This window comes from Tiliqua scincoides, chromosome 1 (genome assembly GCF_035046505.1).
Source record: "Tiliqua scincoides isolate rTilSci1 chromosome 1, rTilSci1.hap2, whole genome shotgun sequence".
Classification (NCBI taxonomy): domain Eukaryota; kingdom Metazoa; phylum Chordata; class Lepidosauria; order Squamata; family Scincidae; genus Tiliqua; species Tiliqua scincoides.
The window spans coordinates 179,377,092-179,393,707 of record NC_089821.1 but is presented as its reverse complement, the minus strand read 5'-3'; the positions used below and the strand labels follow the sequence as shown (position 1 = coordinate 179,393,707).

The following is a 16,616-nucleotide window of genomic DNA, read 5'->3' as shown; positions in this document are numbered from 1 at the left end:
CCACTGCACGCTGTCATAAGAACATAAGTACAGCCCCACTGGATCAGGCCATAGGCCCATCTAGTCCAGCTTCCTGTATCTCGCAGCGGCCCACCAAATGCCCCAGGGAGCACACCAGATAACAAGAGACCTCATCCTGGTGCCCTCCCTTGCATCTGGCATTCTGACATAACCCATTTCTAAAATCAGGAGGTTGCACATGCACATCATGGCTTGTACCCCGTAATGGATTTTTCCTCCAGAAACTTGTCCAATTCCCTTTTAAAGGCATCTAGGCCAGATGCCATCACCACATCCTGCGGCAAGGAGTTCCACAGACCAACCACATGCTGAGTAAAGAAATATTTTCTTTTGTTTGTTCTAACTCTCCCAACACTCAATTTTAGTGGATGTCCCCTGGTTCTGGTGTTACGTGAGAGTGTAAAGAGCATCTCTCTATCCACTTTATCCTTCCCGTGCATAATTTTGTATGTCTCAGTCATGTCCCCCCTCAGGCGCCTTTTTTCTAGGCTGAAGAGGCCCAAATGTTTGAGCTGTTTTAAGAGTAGGGTGGTAAGATATTATTTGAAAAAAATAGGATTACTGTTTATCTGAACAAACTGAGTTCAAAATTCTACAAAATTGTATTTTTCCATGTTAAGATTGTTTTTATTTCAGTGTTGCAAGCAGAAATACAAAGTATGAGATGTATTTAAATAATGAGAGTGTAGCCGTGGACCTCCGCAGCCCCACGCCCAGGGCAAAGCTCTGTGATGGCGCCCCCCATAGGCTATCACCGCCCCCCCCGGGAGAAATCTGCCCCCCTACTCACCAGAGGCTCACGGAGCCTCACGTGACCTCCTCACACACCAGGGAAACCTCTGTGAGGTTCCCTGGCACTATAAACTGTGCTTCTGGGAAACAGGAAGCACAGTTTCCACCCCAGTCAGGAGCCTCAGAGAAGCTGCTGCACAAATGTGAGATAGACATACAAGCATTCCTTAGGCCCATGGGTTGGCAACCTTCATCTGCCTAGGGGCCAGACATCAGGTCTGTCAATAGTAAAAATAGTACTAATAGTAAAAATGCATGTGTGTTTCACATGTGCAAACCTCCCAATTAGGCCATAGAGCTTACCAGAAAGATGGGCAAGGCACAAAGAGATGCATGCCCAGACAGAGAATGGCACTCAGAGGAAACTTCTGCCCTTGGTTTGCTTACACTGTAAACTTTACAGAGACAGAATTACAAACCTGAATGCTTTTTCAGCACCACCACAGGCCAGGTGGATAAATCTTTTTGGGACTATGGGCTGGATGATTTTGGGTGGTGGGCTGGATCAGACTCATGGGCCATAGGTTGCCTGCCCTTGCTTAAACCAGTTACAGTTCTTAAAGCAGGGGTGCCAAACATAAGGCGCCTGGACCTTATCAGACCTGTGGAAACTCCTTTACCAGCACAAGGTATAATTTGGCTTGTGATAATTGTAAAAGGAACTGAAAGATTTCCTTGAGCGTGCTTGAGCTTGCTAAAGAGAAACCAGGCAAGATGTGAAGATCACTGATAGAAGTGATGCTTCTAAGGAATTCAGTAACTTAGGGCTTGGGTGTGGTGACCGAGGGAAGCAGTGTTAGAGGGTGAGTGCTGGTCAAGGAAGGATTGGTGGATGTGTCATTGGTGACTATGTGTCATAGTCATTATTATTAAATCAGACTGCCCATTACCCATTTGAAGATGACAGTGGTTATGCAGTCCTCAGGTTGTTAACTGCTGTGCACCAAAGTGGAAAAAAATTAGTGGAGTGGTCACATGATAATTGGTCTCTCCCATATCTTGAAAATATCAGCAAGGTTTGCTAATTTTCTCTTCTGTCATTTGCAGAATGATAATGAGTTACTAGGTGAGAACAAACTGCTTTTTCATCTGCTTAATGATATCACTTACTACTTAATGAATCACTTTGGACCCTCAGCAATAGATGCTAACTTTGGCCCACTGTATGAAACAAGTTTGACACCCCTGTCCTAAAGGATTCTACTAGATACTAGTCCCTTCTTTAAAAAGAAAAGAAGAAAAAACCCTGGGAGATAGATATGAAATCAAAGGTTATCACTGAGACTTTGGAAAAATTAAGAGAGACAGATGCATATTGAACCTTAAACATTTGGAGAAAGACAAACAAGAAAGCGACCATGTGAGACATAAAGCTATGTGGGTATCAGGCTGTTTCAGGGAAAAGTGTGGGTGTCAAAGAAACTTGTTGCCAGAATAAGGAATTCATAAAGTTAGGAAAATTCTCAATGGGCTATCCCTTGACCTAACACTATAACCCTGCTATCACGTAGACCTGGCCTCAGCCGCATGTGAAATTGTGCATCCTTTTGTCACCACCCTTGTTTGGGCCATATGCAGTCCACGTTGCATGCACACGCCCCAGTCTCCTTCCATCCTCCAGCCCCAGAGCAGCCACTGCGATCTTCCCCTTTCTAAGAGTCGAGGCAGCAGGTGCTAGTGCTCTTACCACCTGGGTCCAAGATCCAGCACTACCCATATCACACGATTTCCTGCACCCACTTGCCTCTTACCTAAAGTAACCACTTCACCCCAGTGTGTGAGCATACCTGCTCTGGAAATGCCTAAAAAGAAAAGACAGGAAAGGCTTTTACCACCTTCACTAATACCAGAGAGCTTATTAGGGCCTGATAAAACTTATAATCTGGAGCTCTTTGATAGAATACAAATCCCATAAAGGACCACCATAAGTAGGTCAATCGCTACATAGTTGAACATGTTGCCCCTTGTCCTGTCTTCAATGAGATCAAGTTGTTAGTCTCCTTTTTCTTTTGGACATGTGTCCCTGCTTCCACTTGAATATTTGTAACTCCTGGCCAAGCATGCTTAGTTACTTCAGGGGTTCCTCATCTTATTTGCTTTGTAGTACTCTATAGAATCCATTCCAGTGTTCTGAGATTCTTCCACAGGGGGTGCCCAGAATTAAAGAAAGCAGCCTAGATACCATCTTGCCAATGCTGAACACAGTTCCAGTATTGCTTGATGAATTTTGGAAGGCAACCTAAAATGCCCCAGCGCTGTTGTGTTCCATTGTTTTTTAAAACTTGATTTCATTTATAATTCACTGCAACACTTTTAATTTCATGGAAATGCTACTGATATCAAGCTGTTTATTCCTTCATCTCAGCATTTGATTCCCTTTTATTAATGCATTGCCATTTGTCCTTTACACATGTGCTGGCAGATGTGAATTAGTTCCAGGGCATGGAGCTGTCGGTTAGTATGTAAAATACAGCAAACGTGAATTTTACCCTATAATAATATACCACTAGAATTTGACAAATAGCATGGCATCCATTGCAACACCTAAATGGCATTACAGCATGATAAACTAATCGCTTTTCTGGGCTTTGAATGTTGTGTCAAGATATCATTTTGCATGTTTACCATTTCCTTTCAAGCGCTGTGGTTTTTAAAATTGTATAGACATATTGGCAGTACTAACAAGAATCCTTGAGTTCAAATTACACTCAAACATGGCAGCCAAATGTATTCAAGAACCTGATTACTAGGATGACAATAAGAATAAGATGAAACTAACATGCTGAAATCAGTAGGATTGTTTTTATTTTGAATGATGGGGGGAAAGCAACAAAACCTTATTGCATGCTAAGAACATAAGAGCCCCGCTGGATCAGGCCAAAGGTCCATCTAGTTCAGGTTCCTGTATCTCACAGTAGCCCACCAGATACCTCAGGAAACACTCAAGACAACGAGTTGCCACCCCCTTGCATCTGGCATTCTGAGGTTGCCAACTTCTAAAATCAGGAGGTTTGTAACCTGTGTTGAACTTTCTTCCAGCAATCTGTCCAATCCCCTTTAAACAAATGCCACCCATCATGTTCATTAGACATGGCCTTTACTTTTGGCTTAGCTAGGGTTGAAGTGGATCTACACATAACACAGAATGTGAAGGTGCTGCCAAACTTGCATTGAATTGCTTCTTCTCCATTGCAGCTTGCTCAGTTACTCTGCTTCCCCATCTCATAAGCATTTGAACACTAGCAGTAGTGTAGTCAGGGGTGAGTGGAGCAATGACTCTTCTACAGTGATATCATCAGCAAGAGTGCTCAGGTGCTGCCTTTGAAATATTGTTCAAAGGACCTTAGCCAAGAAGCATCAGGCTTAGCAGAAGGCAGACTGAGAAATTTGCCTAGGTGTATATATTAACTTCTATCATCGTCCCATTATCTTTTCCATCAACACATTATCTTCCCCAAGGGCTGCCTAAAAGACAGTATTGTATATAGCTCGTGTTTCATAAGGCTACAATTCTGTGCGTATTTACTCAGGAGTAGATCCTACTGAATACCGTAGGACTTACGTCTGAGTAAACATGCATGGGCTAGCACTCAAATACACTTTTTATAGTTATCCGTGATATTTTTTCTAATTTTCAGTTTTTACATGTTTGTGTTAAAGCTATTGTATCAGATTCCAGTAGTTTGGTACGAAATGAGCTAGATTTATAAATGAAATATAACTATTTTCAGATTAAAAATAAGTGGCAGGAGATGTAAACATTTCTCTAATGAAGAAATGTAAAGTTGATTTTGTGTTGTGGGGTGTGGCTGTGGCATATGTTTGTCATGGCAAGCTCCTGTGCTTCCAAATTTACCACTACACCACTGACCACCACTTTGCAGGAACATGCACTTTGTAATGACATCAGGTCATGGAGTGAGTTATCCTTTGTGTTATAGTGGGACAAACTAGACATGAAGGTGCCATAGAAATGGCAGCCCACAGTCTTTGTAATGTGCAGACATACCCTTTGTTCATCCCAAAGTAAACACACTTCAGTCACAAGTAGGAAAGTGGAATGGGTGGAAAGAGCCGGATTTCACCAAAAACAGTTCACTGCAGTGTATGAAAGCAAAATGAACAGATCTTGTTTCTTCTAAGACATTCTTTAATAATGGATACGGTGGTGCTGGTATGTTGCTGGGTGACTTTCTTTTGCTCTTACAGTCCCTGTAGATTTATGCCAAGTACTTGGTGGAACTACATCAATGAATCCATTTAAAATATTTCTCCCTTCTGTTGCAGCTGACCAAGCGGACCCTTGCAAATTCATGGCATGTGATGAATTTTCCCAGTGCATACAGAACGAATGGACAAAAGAGGCTGACTGTCTTTGTAAGCCTGGTTATGTAAGAAAAGATGGTTTGCCCTGCCGTAGTCTGTGTGAGATTGAGCCACACCTTTGTGTTAATGGGGGCAAATGTGAATTAGTTCCAGGAAGAGGAGCAGTCTGTAGGTAGGTAAAACTGTTTTAAACAAGAATTTGACTCAGCCACTGTAGAAATTGACAGATACTATTGAATCTGTTGCAACACCCAAGCAACATCAGCTGATATAGTACTATGGCCACTGTTTGGGGCTAGATGGCCCTATGTTGGGTGCATATGTATAAAACCAAGGACTTGTGTTTATGTTGGATTGTAGACTTTTATCATCCTAATATTAGCTATGGGACAGAATGCACCTGATGCAACCCAACCAGAAAAGGCAGAAGAGGCATTAATCAACTCTTGTTGTTTTGCATGCACTTGGGCAACCCATCATGTTTTGAATATTGCATATAAGCCACATGGTAGATCAGAAATTTTGCTTAGGTTTAAGAACACATAAGAAAAAAAAAGTTCATCATTTGTCACATCGTGTATTGGAAGTGAACTGTTGGTCCTTCAGTCATCTCAGCTGGCGAGGGTGGAGAAGCCAAGTCCAAAAACCCAGAACAACATTATACTTAATAAATTTCTTATAAATGAATATAATCTCTTATAAATATAATTAACTAGATAATCCCCACAGAGAGAGGGGGGGAAGAGAGAGGGTGGGGGGAGAGGGGGGCTCCAATAATGTAAGACTTCAAGATGGACGCTGCTTAACCACTTGCGAGAAAGATAGCTTTTCTCCATGTAGGGCGTTCCCTAAGTTCAGAGTGGATGTCGGCTGTTGAGTAAAACGTACTCTGTTTTGTAGTCAGTAGCTGGGACTCCACCATGGAGGTCTGTCCAGTCTTCATATATAGGACACTGTAGAAGTAAACCTGAGGAACATTAATGCTAAGAGCGTATTTGTTAAAATAGCCATTAATGCAGAGTTAGATGTGTGAATTCTGTTATCACGTAGCTCCAAAAAGGACTGTCACAGTCGTCATCACAAGTGCATCTGTTCTTAGCTTTTCCTGTGCAAAACATGAGCTCAAGAACAATGTCACAAAGACAATTGTCCCGTGTCTCCTATGTGAGCTCACTCCTTTGTGCCTTCCTAGTGAAACACTAAGCATGAAATTATCATGCCCTCAAGAGTTCCATGTGAATTTCAGTTGCCTGACTGACTTCTCCTCTGGGGAAAAGAAACATTATTGTCAAGTTGTTTAATATTTATCAGCATTGCTATCAAGAGATTTCCTCCCATTTGTTATCATACTGCTTCATAAACAAAAGTAATGATGAAATTCACCAGGAAATTCCCTTGTACTTGAAAGCCAATCATGATTACTAGTGGGGTTGTTCAAGGTTTTGTTACTCTTGATTTTTATTTGACATGTGCTGCTTTGCTTCCGTCTCCCTCCACATTTTAGATGCCCAGTACGTAGAAACAGAGGAGAGCGTTGTGCCAAATACACTCCTTTGCCTCCACGATCCATCATGTCCAAAGCTGTGATGCTTGGCTCATTGTGCCTCATTTTTCTCCTCATCACTTTAATAATTAAGTTACGAAGAAAATGCAAACACAGGCCTAATTTGGAGTAAGCAGCTCAACCCTTAATTTTTTTTTTTCCTCAACATTCTGGCCTTTTAAAACTGCCAAGTCTTACCATAAACATCTTCTGCCTTCTAGAGGTCCTCCTCTCAATCTATGCAACACAGAGAATGCTGTAAGAATTAATCCTGCCTTTGATCACGATGAACCTATCACTGGTTTATGCCATGGGCCATGTAGTGTAAGTGGTTGTGTCAGTTCTTCAGAGAGCAGTGATAAAGGAACATTACACAAACATGAAAGCACAACAGAGCATGGAGGTAAAATGCATGCAAATATTCCACGTTCCTCTTTTTAAAAAAAGCATGTCTTCTCTGACTTGTAACATCACACTTATTAACACACTTCACAACTATCAGCCATTTCACCAGTGTCCCAGGACTAAAAGTACTAATATCTGCTGTCACTAATAATCTGATAAAATTCATCTCTGCAGTGGCTTCACATCAGAATGTTCAGTTAGCAAAGCTCATCTGGCATTGCTTCTCCACAATATGTCCATTCTGTTCTATGGCTCTTGTAGCACATGTATGTAGCAAGCAGGAAAAATGTTTATCTTTGCTTTCTATTGCAGACCACCAGATGCAAAACAAAGAACAATAAGTTAGTATCTGAAGCCCTGGATTCCCGGCAGCAGCCAGTGGACATAAAGGTTTGCAATTATTATTTAAGTAGTCATATGTGCTCTTGATAGTGGTTAGAAGTCTCTCCTAGTTTTGCATTACAGAACATTTGAAGGTTAAGAGAAATAGCTGAAGCCATTTAGCTTTCGGAATATGTGACTCATTTTATAGCAGCTTCGCTGGCTTGTAGTCTATTTCATAGCACCGTTGAAGTTGTGGTTTACTATATTCAAAGCCCTAAATGGCCTAGGACCAGTAAATTTACACAATCTCCTCCTCTCCTAATTGAAGTATGACTAGAAATGTCATTTGCAAAGCAAAGTTCCTTAGGAATGCTCCTGGAGGGCAGACAGTCAGAACCCTGTTTAGGATCCAACATAGGTTCCTGGAAGGTGTGATGCTAATAAAGCTGCCCATGGGTCCTGTTTCTTGCGCATACAATTTGAACAGATATGTTCTTGCATCACAGGATGCTGTCAAGTGCTGCCACCTAGCATTTCAGGGTGCCCATGCAAAAGCCCCTGTTGATGCCCTCCTGTGGAAACTCTAGCATAAACTTCACAACCTTACAACCTGGAACCTTATATTTTCTAGTACACCATTCCAGGTAGGTCCTCCAAGTTATGCCCTAGACCTTACTGGTAGATTATGTCCCAGACTTTTTGTATCCAAACTGATTCCCCCAATACTGCTCGGCCTCCATGCCATTGGAACATAAGAAGTTGGGGGTGCAGGACTGCACCATGGGTAGGTAGGTAGGTCTACCAAGTAAGAAAGCTTCAAATGCCCCTGATTGTACAGCAGTATCAGATATGGAGATTGTAAGCCAAGCCACTGTCTGCTACTACCACCACAAAAATAACTGCAATGTTCCCAGGCCCCGGGGGGGGGGGGAGAGAGCAAATAACCTTTTGAAAAAGGTTTCCCTCCAGCATTCTCCTCTCATTCGTGGAACAAGTGTTGGCCCCTGTAGAAATGTGTCTGGAGAACAGGATTTAAACATGCTTCCCTGTCTCAAGGTAGGCCTGGCTGAAAGAAATTGTTCCCCAGCACAAAAAACGTTTAAGCCAACCTTGTTGCCTTTTGCTGTAAGGGTAGGCTGAAGGATCTGAGGGTGCTCTCTTTCCTCTACACTTTAATGTTTCTCAAACTGTGGGTTGGGACCCACTAGGTGGGTCCCCATTCTTTTCAGTATTTTTTTAAATAGTCAATGCTGCCATGGTATGTGACTGCATTTGGGAAAATATTACACATCTGAACTTTAAATAGGCCTAGAGAGAGAGAGGTGTAAGTGTGGGTAGGATTACAGCCTAGGATTATTAAAAATTTTCCTGCTTGGTAGTGTCACTTCCGGTGCATCCTGATAGATTCTATTTCTAAAAAGTGGGTCCCGGTGCTATTAGAGCAATGGTTCTCACACTTTTAGCACCTACTTTTTAGACCTACTTTTTCCTACTTTTTAGAAATAGAATCTATCAGGATGCACCGGAAGTGATGTCATGACCAGAAGTGACACTACCAAGCAGGAAAATTTTTAATAATCCTAGGCTGTAATCCTACCCACACTTACACTTATCTCTCTCTCTATATATATATATATAGGCCTATTTAAATTTCAGATGTGTAATGTTTTCCATGTAGGGCACAATTCAAAGGCTGCTTTGAGCCAGTGCAGGCCCCTGTGCCAGTTCCCAAATGTCACAAATGTGCTATAAGGCACAATTGTGCCAACTTGGAATTTGGCTGGGCAGGCATGGAGGCCCATGTTGGCTCAGGAGGGCCCGATCCAGGCCCTGCAATGTCCGGCTGGGGGTAAGATGGGACAAAGGGTAGGAGAGGGTGGTGGGAGGATGTTCTGGAGGTGGGTGGGGGCATTTCAGGGAGGGAGAGGGCAGAATAGGGGAGAATTAGGCCAGCAGCAACAGTGTGTACTGGATCCTAGCCCCCACTCCTGGGCCTTGCAGCCTTACAAGGGCCGCTTGAATAGCTGGCACAGATTAGAGCAGGGGTGTCCAAAGTTTTTGGCAGGAGGGCCACATCAGCTCTCTGACACTGTGTCGGGGGCCGGGGGAAAAAAAGAATTAATTTACATTTAAAATTTGAATAAATTTACATAAGTTTACATAAATGAATATATTAAAGATGAACGTGTATGAATGAATGAAGGTCTTGCAATAGCTCAAGGCCTATAAAAGGCCTTGTACAAAGCAAGGCTGGCCTTTGCTGCCACTGCTGTGTCACGGATGTGAAAGAGCAAGCAGTGAAGGGAGCTCTCATCACACAGCTCACACGAGAGGTCAAACAGTCGCCCTCACGCTGAGAGAAGTTGTGTTGGGCCAGTGCAGGTTTCAACAAATCTCCGGAGGGCCAGAGGCTCACTGGAGACTGGGGGCTCCCTGAGGGCCGCATTGGGAGGCCTCGAGGGCCGCAAGTGGCCCCCGGGCCGGGGTTTGGGCACCCCTGGATTAGAGCAACCCCATGGGGAAGGCTGGGATTTGACACAGGGTAAGGGGGGAAATATTCCTTTACCCTGAGGTGATCTCTGGCCTGCACCTAACCTGCATTGGCTATAGCACAGGCCACTGTAGCCTGGCTGTTCTGCTGCAGATTAGGAGTGGGCTACCCATGCATATCATTTCTCAGTCTAACCCCTCCACTTTTCAAAAGAGTCCAATACATTTATAATGTTTCCATCTATATTTAGTTTCTCACACTGTATTATATACTGTGAACTCTGAATTGGCTCTCTTCAAATATAGCAAAAGTCTGAATAATTTTCAGAGACCTGAAGCATGGAGCATTCACTTCAGACATTACTGCAAAGTGCTTAGAGGGATTTCTAAATGGCTTTTTTATAAATGTTGATTAAATGCTTCCCACGTCCTCCCCCCCCCCAATGTACTTTGATGGATAAAAACTATCCACAGGTTTTCTGCAAGAGGACCTCTCCTGCTATTCAAGTTCACTCTCCAAAGTGAGTGGAGTCTTGGCGGAGGAAGGCAACTATGAAGGTTTTGGAAGGCTACCAATATTTTCCCCATAAAGAGACAAACAGTTTTAACTGAAGCTTTTCTTTTAACTAAACAATATCCAGATCATGAATGCAGTGCAAAATGTAAACGTCTTGCTATTTTCAAGTCTAGGTCTGGATGCTGAAGCCTACGTTGAAAATGTTACTATCCCCAAACGAAGGACAGTAAAGGGGCTGACACATATGAAGCACTGGGCCACTAGTCAAGTGATGTGGTAGAAGTGATTGTGCCAGTGCCGGAAAAAAATCACACAGATGTTATGCAAGACTTTTAATAGGGTTTGGACAATGCTTAGCACAACAGCTGCTTGTCGGTTTTTAGCTCAAGTGTTGTCACCAATGTTCTGGCTACAAGTTTGCATCTCTCACAGCAAATTGTCAGTGAAACAATGAGCAGTTCTATATAGAACAACTTGGATGCAGTTTTTTCTAAAGCACTCTTGAGAAGCAGCTTGGGATTTTTAGGCTGTATGTAAAAAAGGATGCACTTGCAATTATATAGTAGCAATGATTTATACAAACAATTTGCACAGTATACAGACCCTGAATTACTATCACGTTTTTATTCAAGTTGCAGTATGTGACTTCTCAACTACCAATTGCAGGCAGACTTAGGTGTTTTTTTAATCTACATGTCTGTGTTGAGTCTTTTGTCTAAACTGAATCATTTGTCTTTTCTGCAAGTTTCACTAGGCATTAAATATTGTACAATCTGGTGACACTCATCAGACAACTCTTACTTACAGTGAAAGCAAGCATGCTTCAGATGGCTGAAGCAAATGGGGGAGACAGTCACAGTGGACATAGCCACCCTATATGGGAGAGAGGCATAGGATCAGCATCAGCTGTTTTTAAGGATTAACATCAGAGAAAGCACAACTTGTATGTGCTTCCTCACCCAAAATGTCCAAAGCCAATTATTTTTAAAGTAGATATACTTAAGAGCTCAATGATTTATATAGGCAGATGCAGTATTTTACTAGCACTTAGCCTCAACAGACACTTATTATAAACAAACTTTAATTATCAAGTGCATTTCTGCTCTAGGTGAAATCATACTCCAAACCTATCTTTTTCTGTGTGCATTTAGGCATTACTTCTTAGCTAAGCAAGAAAATAGTTGCTTTTAATACACGTTTTCTACCACTGAGAGCCAATACATGCAAGGTTGAGCTAATCTTTATTTATTCTTCTGTAGAGTCCAAGAAACTTGCCTGCCAAGGTATATTTTCACCAAGCTTATATAGATAACGCATTACAGGTATAGACCTCCCCCAGAGTAGTTCATGCTGAGTTTACCATGCTAGAATAATCGTTACTTTTAAATTTGATCTTGAAATCACTAGAAGAGAGTCTATATGGAATCCAAGCCTAGATTTCACACACAGGGCATGTATTGGGAAAACCCTCACTACATAAACACTGTAGATACTATGTTCACTGTGTAATTTAAGATTGATCATTATATTCAACATATTTTAAGTCACAGAACTATTTTTTGTATGTGTTTATTCATACCAATTTCTTATTAGTCAAGCAATGAACATTTTTACATGTTTGTTTTAATAATGCAACTGTTGTCGACCATAATTTATCATCATCAATTAAACTACCAAATATTTGCTGGATGAGAATGTTTTGTATTTCAATAAAATAAAATTATTTAAGTGAAGGGTGCATAGAGAGATTATGTCTGTTACCACAAACATGCTGCTTAGCAGTTGATGCTTTTCTTTTTTTGCAGTTTTTAGAAGCAGTTGTTTGAAACAAAAAAAATTAGCATAAGCTTAAAAAGGGAAAGGATAGCATAAGCTTAAAAAATGAAATGTGTAGTTTAGGTAATAGGTGGGAAGGTCATATTGGACTGCATTTTTTAAAAGCATTCAACTATCCAGGCTCTATTCCAGCTAAAACTAATTATGAATAAAGTTATGAAGGCAATGAAAATTAAGTTACGACCACACTGACCCCAATTTGGAGCTTGTCCCAGTTTTTTCCCCACTTCAAAAATATATGCTAGGGCCTTAACATCACTTCTAGTTTTGCCTTCCTGACATTTTATTTATTTCAATGGGGTTCATCGTAAGTAATTTTTAGTTGAATCATGGAAAGTGTGTGCATGGCTAGTTTTGAAACAAAAACAACAACAAAACAAGTTGGAAGCAGTCTTAAGGAAGATACAACTTTTAAAAAGTCCACTAGTGCTAAAATGCAATTTTTCAGTGCATGTATCGTAATGTCAACATAAATTTATGAAACAGTTCTTAGTAGCCAATATTGCTTTAATACCAAATGCTATGCATTTATTAGCTTTATTTGCTACATCAAACCAAGAAACCAAATGCAAGTTTAAAGTGTTTCACAACTACTCTTGTCATTTCCCATTTTTTCTTAAATAAATAATATTCCAGACAGATCAACAGAGTATTTATTTTGTTGCAATTTTTATCACATAATTTAAGGTCATTTGATAAAGTACTTGAAACAGTTCAGGGGAAAATAACCCATAGATACAACTACAGAAAATGAGCAAATTCCCAATGCAATAATTACATTGTGCTGTTCTCTGATGGGCAGCTTATGCACAGGTCCATGTTCTTGGTCAAGTGACTAGAATTGCTACCTCCTGAAACTTTGTGATAGTTTCACACTTGCACTTTCACCATCCATCAAGATACCATCAAGCAGTGGCCTGCACATGTGAAACAGGCATCACAGATACTTTCCCTCAACATAATTTGCCACAAATTCAAGTGTAAAAATGATGTATGAGCATGCATAAATAAGCCCCTTCTGAAGTTTTCACATCAGAAAAACAAATATAACTAAGAAAATAGCAGGAAAGAGTGTGAACTACAATAAATGATTTAGTTTCTTTTGATAAATAAACATATGCTTTCTATTAATTTTCATGCCCAAGTCTCCGCATAGACCATACTAGGAAAAATGCTTATTCACAAGTCCAGTAAATGACATCTCAGGCAATTTGAAGGCCACTTCCTAGAATACATTTTGTAATCAGGTTCAAGATACCCAAATACAAATGCGTTCATGTCATCAATTAGGAATGGCACGTGCATATATAAGAGAGGCTTACTTTCAGCACGTGCACCATATATTGCTTTTGTGTCTTTTCTGAAGAAGGGGGCTCATGAAGGCTAATAAAATTGAGTAGGGAGTAAGTTAACACCACTCCCACAGACTGAAGAGAGGTTGCAAGTGATGCAAGCTAAGACTAGTTTGAGAAGACACAACGTCTGGTTATAGAAATGACAGGGACTATTTTTCAAATTAGGATGTGTTTTCCTGTATCTTAATATGGAATCAAGAGATACAAATGTGTGATTAACCAATTTAATTCCTTGTTGACTAAATAGATGTGTGTTGCCCTGTCTCTCGAGACCTTAATCACAAGGACAGCTTCTTCTATACTTTTAGAATTTCACTTCTACAGTTGCTAAGACATGGGGAATGTCTTGCAAACAGACATGCTGTGACAGAAGGCAATGATCATAATTTATTTAGAAAGTATATTTGAACAATCAGAGCCCAGGAAAGTAATTTGCTTTTTAATATAAATTAAAGACGGAAAGCAAAGCTCTGTTCCTCACTTTCATCAGAAAGATTCTGTTCTTAATCTGGGTCTGAATTTTATTAACTGGATGATATTTCCTTATTTCTTCAAATCTCTTAATACCAAGGTTTAATCTGTTGATATTAGCCAGCTTTATGGCTATCCAACAACATCAATAGAAGGCAACTTAAATGTGTGTGAAACAAGTAATTGTTATACATAAGAATTTTAATTACCATCAGGGATATCATGGAAAGAAAAGGAACCCGCAAAGTGTGAAACTGGGAGATTAGCTGCAAAAAAGATCTAAATGATTAGAAGAAAAAGTATATTACTTTTAACATTAGGAGGCTGAGCCATTTGAAGCAGCCTATCGTAATTAAAATTCCAGGGCTGGACCACTCATAAAGAGCCTAAAAAACTCTGACAGAAGTCACTTAATCTATATGCATATTACTGAAGTTCAAAGAAACTACAAAATTCAGCCTACAATATTCCAATTAGGTTTTGCTGCCGCCAAAAATTGAAACCATTTCCCTTATGGGCTCAGTCCCAAATATTGGATAATTATATTTAACTTCATCAACCTAAGAATTTCCAAGAAATCTATGCCAAAAAAAAAACAAACACAAGAAAAAAAGAATTGCACATGAAGAAATGTGGTGTAAAAAAAGTTGTTTAAAAAAGGAACACACACGCACATGCTTAAACGTGCAACAAAATGTTTCAGTGCCTCCATTGCTAAACTATTTCAAACACACATATCCTGTTTTCAAAATGTACGCTGAAACCCTGCATTCTACCAAAGACACATTTCCCAAAATGCATTTCCATGAAGGTATGTATGATGTTGAGAGTAGCTTTCAGAATCAGTGTTTAAATTATTTCACCTTATAAAAGTTTCCTTTAACTTCTATACAAAAGAAGTTAACATTAAGGCCTCACAATTCCAGTTATAAGATGCAAAGTATTCTTCTTTTGCAACAATATCCCAAAGAAATTAACTTTCTGAATTTTGTTTTTGTTTTTTTAAAGGAAATATGTTGAAAGAAGTTCAGGATAGTTATGTACTTAGATTCCAGTACAATAATGTGTTACTCTACATTACAGTATTTGTGTTACGACAAATGCTATAAGAAGGGAGCAACATATGAACAAAAGCAAACCACATCGTTGACTGAAACAAATGCCTAGATCCAGAGAACTAGTGAATATTCAACACAAATTAAAACATCAGAAATACAAATTAAAAACCACCACAATTAATAAAATCTGTTTATATTAAACATCTCTATACGATTATGGAATGTTTAAGTGTCCTCCGTTGCTCAGAGGACCTCTTCCCTTTATTGTTAAGGTAGGAGCAGCTCTCAACACCCATTACAAATGTACAAAGTGACTATTTCAACAGGTTCTGGAGCATAGCAGTTGCGTAAGTAGGCCGAGCTTGTTTGCTCTCAATTGCATTTTGCAGATATTGGATGCCCCCACAGCGCTCCCAAATCTCCTCAAACTGCCTCGGCAAAATTTCAGCACCACGCTTCCGAGTCAAGCCAGTCTCTTCAAGATTTAGCTCGCACATCTCCATGTCATCCTTGCCTAATGGAGAAAAGGCCAGATTTCACAAAATGTCAATGGAATAATATATTCTGCTACATTAAAGTAATGCAGGCACCATTTTTAACACAATCATACTGTAGTTAATGTTTCAACAGAGTCACAATGACCATCACCTCCAGCTTCAAAACTGTAGGCCTCAATGTGTCAAGACAACATATCCAATCCCATTGTGATTGGCAGCAACACCACCTGCTCCTGAAACTCCAGGAACCATTTCCAGGAATAGTTTTGGGTACAACTTACAAAATGATTGAAAAACTTGTGAAAACTCACAAACCTCTCTAGATCCTAGACATCACTTTGAGAATGGAAGATAACATACTCATTCTTTAATATATAGCTTTATAAAGGTCAACAGGGTATAAACACTTTAAATAATATCACTACTTTTGATGCAAGATCAAACTCAAACAAGTCTTTGTGATGAATTGATGACATTCTGCCCCATTGGCCTGTGCAGAATACAAGAGGGCAATATAAAACTTACATGGGACAGTTTCCATTGGCCTGCAGGTAATTTTCTACCTCTCCTTTTCTCCATTTTGTTTAATTCCTTTTCTTTGGGATTTTTAATAAGCTAGTTACATTTTGATTCTTTGCTTGCCTAGTCCATGTTCACAGGTAATTCAGCGAGTTGCCATGCCCGATTGCCCTGCAAATGCTACTGTGGTTTTGATTTTTAACAAGAAACACGGGTTCAGTGCTCCCTTGGTTTTCCAAAAGGAGGGGTTCACAGGCAACCCCCTTCTGCTGGGTTCTGTAGTCTGGAATGGTGGCAACAGATAGAAACTACTAGTCCTCCTCCTCACTCAGTGGCTGACCCAGTGAAAATGGAAAATGGGGAACAGGAAAGGTTGTGTAAGTGCTAACAACTAGGTTCTAATTCTCTCAGTCAGCCTGCCTTCTCCCAGTGCCTTCCCCAACACGACACTTCTCTATAAAT

General features: G+C 40.3%; 2 protein-coding genes across 3 annotated transcripts in view; one reads left to right on the top strand and one right to left on the bottom strand.

Moving 5' to 3' along the window:
• IMPG1 (interphotoreceptor matrix proteoglycan 1) overlaps positions 1–15,189 on the top strand; it is a 92,601-nt gene extending 77,412 nt beyond the window's left edge. The window contains exons 15-18 of the mRNA XM_066622708.1: positions 5,101–5,311; positions 6,644–6,811; positions 6,904–7,085; positions 15,089–15,189. Coding sequence (XP_066478805.1) covers positions 5,101–5,311; positions 6,644–6,811; positions 6,904–7,085; positions 15,089–15,189 — 662 coding nt within the window. The remainder of the gene's footprint in view (positions 1–5,100; positions 5,312–6,643; positions 6,812–6,903; positions 7,086–15,088) is intronic.
• The window catches only part of MYO6 (myosin VI), a 126,669-nt gene continuing 122,942 nt past the window's right edge, over positions 12,890–16,616 (bottom strand). For both annotated transcript variants that reach the window (XM_066612453.1, XM_066612454.1), the window contains one exon: positions 12,890–15,652. In XM_066612453.1, the coding sequence (XP_066468550.1) occupies positions 15,453–15,652 (200 nt within the window). In that variant the 3' untranslated portion in view covers positions 12,890–15,452. The remainder of the gene's footprint in view (positions 15,653–16,616) is intronic.